This window comes from Chaetura pelagica, unplaced genomic scaffold (assembly GCF_000747805.2).
Source record: "Chaetura pelagica isolate M959 unplaced genomic scaffold, ChaPel_1.0 scaffold213, whole genome shotgun sequence".
NCBI lineage: Eukaryota > Metazoa > Chordata > Aves > Apodiformes > Apodidae > Chaetura > Chaetura pelagica.
Window position 1 is genome coordinate 650351 of NW_009952597.1, and position 6608 is coordinate 656958.

Here is a 6608-nt window from a genome sequence, read left to right on the forward strand (position 1 = left end):
GCCGTACATCCTTCCTTCCTTCCTTCCTTCCTTCCTTCCTTCCTTCCTTTTCAGCTGCATTACCTGTTGACATGAAAGGTGATATTGTTGAACAATCAGTGTTTCCTAGTAAATAAATTAGTGAGAATGTCTTATAAATTAGTTTATTACAGATACTTTCATTTCACAGTGATTATTGCTCAGCTGTTGATAATGCCCCACAATACAGAGTTCACTGCATTCCTCCTGTGTTTCCACCTAGTTGGCCTTGAACAGCACTGAATACCTGTGGAAGGGAATAGTTGAGGTTCTCAGATGATAAGGCAACCAACTGATTCACTTTCTCCTCTGAGGGCAGAGATGAACTTGATATGGTTAATATTGTCTTGGTAATTGAGTTATAATGAAAGCGCTTCCCACGCAGCCAATTCCCACAGCAATATTTATTCCTTTTGCTTAGAGAAATCAAATTATTAGCACTTAAGTTCTATTGCTGTATCAATTAGCTGTACTTACATAATGCTACTTGAGTAGTCTGTAGTCTTGACATTCTGCATTTACTTCTTAATAGTGAATGTCTGGGATAGAAGGAGACTGAGTTTTATAAACTGTGTATAACTTCAGACAAGATTATTCTGTGATATATACATTATATTACTGGTTTTGTTTTTTAAAACCTTGGCAGACCTCTTGAGAGACTAAGCATCACCTGGAAGAGAAATGGAATAAAAATAACCAGTGGCATTAGCAGTTTTGGGAGACGACTCACTATCACCAACCCAACCTCTGCAGATGTGGGGATGTACGTCTGTGAAACAAAATTGAGAGACAGCACAGAGGAACCAGCAAGAGCAAAAGCCTTCCTTTCTATAATGGGTAATTCTCAAGGCAATGTGTTTTCTAGTAAAACAGGCTATGGGCTGAGGTATAATAGGAAATAAAATTGATATTTTAATATTTCATTGACCTTACATTTGAACCTTTCTTTGGAGAATAGAACAAAGGAGGTGAAGGAAGGTTATCTTCCAAATTAATTCAGCTGTTCTTCCCCATGAATATAAATTCATCAAATAGATTATTATTTTCTTTTTAAACAGAGATGTGTTTCTGAATCCCCTGTGAAACTACACATTTAATCAGAATTTGGGGAAATACAGTACTAAAATCCTTATTGGGCAGCTTCCACATCTTGGCTTTTAGATACATTAAATCCTGATTAACTCCCAGCTTGCTTCTGTCTGCTTGTAATATGTCAAGTGCCTGTATTTCTGAAAGGAGCCTTTTAGGAGCACTTCTGTGTGTTGGCTGGTGCCAGTGCCAGTCGGGGGGTGAAGAATGTTCCGAGCACACAGGCAGGCAGATATCACTGCTGAGGTAACAAAAGGGAGGAGGAAATACTGTTAATATCGATGGTATTTACTGGACCTTTGACTCCAAGGGAAACTCTGAATTTAATATTTTTAAAGGGACATTGGTGCCCATTCTGTGCTTGTTTCCACCATAACCTCTGTGGTGTTTTGATGTACAAGGAGGTTGTCATTGAGAATGGATGTTGCCATGCTTGTCATCCCAACAGAGCAATGCAAATTAGCAGTGGGCACACTGTGCAGGGTTTTTAGGACTTTTAGACTGAAAGAGGCATTTTGGAACAGAGATATTTAGATGTTTTAAGCTAGAGCTGATTGTGTCAAGTCTAGCTTTTATGTAATAGTCCCAGTAATAACTGATGCAGGTCTCCTGGAGATGTTATTGCTCTGGCAATGATATAAGTCTCAGTGTTGATCAGAATTCATGCACATGCATTTCTTCAGTGCATTGCAGAGGGGATTCAGCAGACAATTCTCTACAGGCTCTTAGCCTTCTGAAAATACAATTTTAAAGACTGTTGTACATCTGTATTCTACTACAGCAATTTATAGTAGTTCATGCTAAATGAGAAAACAGCTCCTCTCTCTGCAAAGCTCAGTTCCAGGTTCATTTGTGGCGCTGTGTCTCTATTGTATTTATTACCTACTGGATGAAGTTTGGTTCCAGTCTTTTTCTTTGTACTCTTTCTTAGAATTATTACCTTGCAGCCTCCCTTCCCTTTAAGGAGCAGAGATGGATTTCACTTATTTATGGTTTTTGTTTAAATCCTTCTTTATTAATCAGATTTTATTGCAACTAGTGTAACTTTGCTGCTGTGCCATCCAATCCAGCCTAATGTAACACTTAGAGCAGCCTCTCAGTTAGTGTAATACATTCTTAAATACAGTTCCAGTGAAACAAAAACAATGATCATTGGGGAATTGTATTAAATGAGCAGGGCTGCTTTTCTTTAGTAATTTATCTGCTCTCTTGTTTTTAAATGTTTTATTTATTTCTTATCCAGTTTTAGGGGGCTGCCAGGGAATGAAGTTATGAAAAGACCTGTAGATAAGAACAAGCAGATGAAAGAAAGCAGAAACAAATTGGTTACCAATTACTTTTATTTCCCTTTGATGGAACAAGACACTTCAGTTGCAGGTGTTTACTCAGTATGTCAGCAAAGCCTGATAGATTTCTTTATTTATGAGTTTTTTGAGCTGCAGGATGGATCTCTAATTCTAAACAGGAAGCCAAATCAAAGGATTAGTAGTTAAGGCAGAACTTATATTCAGCCTTAGAATTCTTGGCTGTATCTGGTCGTCATTTAATTAGTCAAGGGGTGGGTTCTAGAGGGAAGTGCAGACAAGATTAAAACTTAAGGATTTTTGCAGTGTATCACCCAGTCTATTGGAGTAGCACTTAGAGAGCGACAATCAAGTGTGCTTGGCCATGCATACACATAAAATATTTGTGGTGTGTGCATGGTGACCTGATAATGAGCTGTACTTCTTGGAAGAATAACACAATGTGGACTTAAAAAGGGGTCTTGATGAACAGAGAAAGGAAATGGTTTTAACAGAAGAGGTTTGTTTATAAAATGATTGGGTAAATACAGACCTTCAGGAGTATGACAATTAGAGCTTTTGTGGATTAATGAAGAAAAATACTTTGCTATTGACAGGTAGAATAAGGGTAGTGACAAAAAGATGCATCAAAGTTATCATAAATATTGAGTTAACCAAAGCTTTTTTTACAAATATATCAGCCTTTGCCTTTCCCAACTGAGGGAAGTCACACAATTGGAGTGTGGGTTCAGATGGTGACAAAAGCTTTCTTAGTAGACAGTGGAACTTAGTTCAAAGGCATGTACTTGGTTGAAATTAGTTTTTGTGACCTACAGTATCATCCCTGAAGTTTTTTCTGAGTATTTCTAAGAGTACATCTCAGTTTGTAAATGAAAAACTCAATAATATTTTAAAAATCTGAATCTCCAATGTAATAAACTAGTGTCACGTAAGCAAGAGGAAAACCCTGGTCTTGTGCTGCACTGCAATTTTCTTCTGAATGTGGCAAAGAGCTTTCTGACATCTTCATATTGTCCCAGCAAAGATAAACTGAGGTGGTTCCAAGCCTTGGTTTTATTAGCTGCAGTTGTTATAAATTTTTAAAGGCTAGCATGTTCCTCAGTTGGCAGAGTAACAGTTTGGGGAAGATTTGTTGCAGTTTAGATAAGAGCACATTCATTTTATCGCTAACAGTTTGAAGATTAAGTAATTTAAGGAGTCTTCCCATGAACAAACCGATTGGAAAACTGAGCTAATCTTAAATTCTTTTGCTCTAGTTCTGCAAGTTCCACTAGAGACAAATTGCAGGAGTCATTGTTTAAGTGATTGTGCTGTAGGAAATTACGCATTTTAGGAGCTCAAGAAAATGAGGGATGAAACTCTTTCACTAGGCAAAATCCACACTGCTTTTTAAATTAGAAGCACTCAGAAAGTAAAATGTGAACTAAATGAGAAGAAAAACAGTTAGAAAGAATGGTTTGATATGATGAGGTGTTGTACAGAAGTGTTGAAGCCCTGTTGGCCTTTCCAAAGGAACAGGATGGAATAAAGCAGAATCACATTAGAAGGATTCCTTTATTTTTGAAGCAGTTTTGTGCCTTCAAACCTATGTTAATAGACATTATTCTCTTACTGATGTCTTCTAGTGATAATTTTAATAGCCCAGCTGGACAGATTTATTTCTGAAAATAGGAGAATGAGGCAGTGTTGCAGGTCTGTAAGGTCCTCATCAGGTACAAAGGATACAGCTTCATGGGATCATGGGATTCAGGAACACATCAGGAGTATAGAGGTCCCATTTAATTAAGGTGTGAGATAAACTATAGAGCTATTCCTTCTTCACTGTACTTCTCCAGGAGTGTGGAGATGCAGAAAGGTCCCTCTCTGTGCATTGTTCATGCATTTGCACTGAATGCATAAATAACTGCCAGAACAGAAGTGGTTTTCCTCTGTAGCTAATCACCTGGAAACCTGTGCTCAGATCTCTAGAAACAATAGCTCTCATGGCTCTGGCTTAGACACTTTGAAACACTACAAATTATGACTTCATAGCAAAGAACTTTTTCATAAGGCTTGTGTTCCTGTATTTGGCTTAAGAAAAGATCATGATGTCTGTGTTCATGTTCTGCATATAAGAAAAGAGTTTTCAGGGAAGGCTGTAATATAAAATGTCTTTGGACTTGCCTAAACTTCAGTTTGGGCTCAAAGCAGAGAAATGTTGACAGTTTTTAATTTGGCAAGCCTCAGTTTCTTGAAACAGACAAAGACACTTTGCCCTGGCCCCAGATACACACAGAACCTGTGCCCCAGTGAAGTAATGGGACTTGTGGGAAGACCATTTTTGTCTCTGACATTCAGAAGTTCCCTTTCCTCCAGCTCTGCAAACAGGAGACATGTTGCCTGTGCTATTGCAGGGTTTTAGAACTCACAGAGTGCAGCTCACAGTAGGGATAGTTGCAAGAAACTAAGAGCACCTTTTCACCTCCTTCTGTTTTAATCTGATACTCATGCAAAGGAAAATCCTTCTTCAAGGAACCTGTTGTACCTGCAGATACAACGTGGCTTCTCTCCCAGGGTGGGGAGTCTGATCTGTTGCCTGCAGTTACAACTTTGTACCTACCAGGGGCTCTCAGATTCCCTTTCTTTATAGGTTATTCACTAAATAAATTAGTTTATGGTAATGCTAGAGAAATGCTTCCATGTTTAAGGCTCAATTTTCCCCTGAAATATGCAGACCTGAATTTGAGTGATGTAGGAATTTCAGCTCTGGAGGAGGCCCTGGGGCTTTCTCTGTTCTTTCTGACTTTCATGTATGTATCTAGGATGAGGTCACGTATCTCCAGTGTGGCTTGAAGGGTATGTAATGGATGCTGACTGCTATCTTTTGAATGTTAAAATCAGTGACCATGTAACTCTGTGTGTGGGAAGTTAGAACAATATCAAATCTTGCAGGCTCCCAGGGGCTTTGCAGAGAGATCTTTCCAGTGATGTCTGTAGTGCAAACCCCCCTGAAACCCTCAGCAGCTATTAAAAACATACATTTGTATTCAAATATTCTTTTTCCCCTTTGCTTGTTCTTGACCTTTTAGTTAAGATCAGTCAAACACCAATACAATATCCTAACAATTCAGTTATCTTTTTCTCTCAGTCTAAAATGAGATGTGACCCCTCTCCTTGTATAGCACACTGTGGGGTGAACTGGGTGTAATGGGTCCTTTCCTTTTTTAACTATTATGATTCTATAATTTTTAAAAAATAATGAAAAAATTGAATGCTTGACCTGATGCCAACAAGCTACTGTCATTCCTAGAAACTGCTGTGTCTAGGGGGGTTGTGTCTGGCACATTATAGAGTTTGGAAGACATTGTAATTTTGCCTCATATTAAATTCCAACACATGATTGTTGCCTGCAACAATAAATGTTGAAATTCATACTGTGTGATTCAAACTGAGCCTTATAAATATGCAGTAGAGTCATATATACAGCCAGTCAGAATGCCCCTCCAGAATGCCACCTGACCCCTATAAATATTGCTGCATATTTATGGCCTCTTTCTGATGATTATTCACCAGGTGGAGTATAGGACCCAAATTGAGATACCTGGCCCATACCTGAGATGCAGTTGATATATCTGACTCACCTGAGCAGTGAGGAGCCTGGATTTCAATTGTCCAGCAGCTCTTATTAGAGCTGTTTCTTCTGCAGCCTGAATTCTGTTGGAGCCATAGACCCTCACTGGAAAGGGTCCCCTTGAGCAGCCCTGTTGCTGGGCTGAGACACGTGTGTGGAGAATAAGCAGAGCTGGTGTGGAAATCACTGCTTCGTTTCCCTCAAAATGATTCTCATACTTTAGAGCTCCAAGACTAAGTTTCAGTGTAGGTTAGACTTGGGATGCCCCAGCACTTTTCTCCATGTGGTATTCTAGTTCTTTCAGATTTCCCTTATGAAATAATCTCTTCCCAGTCAGGCTTATCTCTAGCTCCAGGCAGCAGCAGGTAGTTAACAACTAGTAGAGTTGCTTCTGGAAGGTTTTCTATATCTGTGCTTATCATGCAAGAATGAGATCTGACCTCTCTATGGCCATTGCTGCCTGAGCCTCTCGACCCTTTTTTGTCAATTGTAGCATTTGGCAGAACTTCAAGATCTGGAATGGCTGTGAGAATTGAGTTGAGCAGGCTTTAGTTTAAGGGAAAAGGTGGATCTGGGCTTGATGAACG

At 39.1% G+C, this 6608-nt stretch overlaps 1 protein-coding gene across 1 annotated transcript in view; it reads left to right on the forward strand.

Annotated features, from left to right (window-relative positions):
- The window catches only part of SDK1 (sidekick cell adhesion molecule 1), a 386227-nt gene that overhangs the window by 234479 nt on the left and 145140 nt on the right, over positions 1-6608 (forward strand). Inside the window, exon 7 of the mRNA XM_009993680.1 lies at positions 665-855. Coding sequence (XP_009991982.1) covers positions 665-855 — 191 coding nt within the window. The remainder of the gene's footprint in view (positions 1-664; positions 856-6608) is intronic.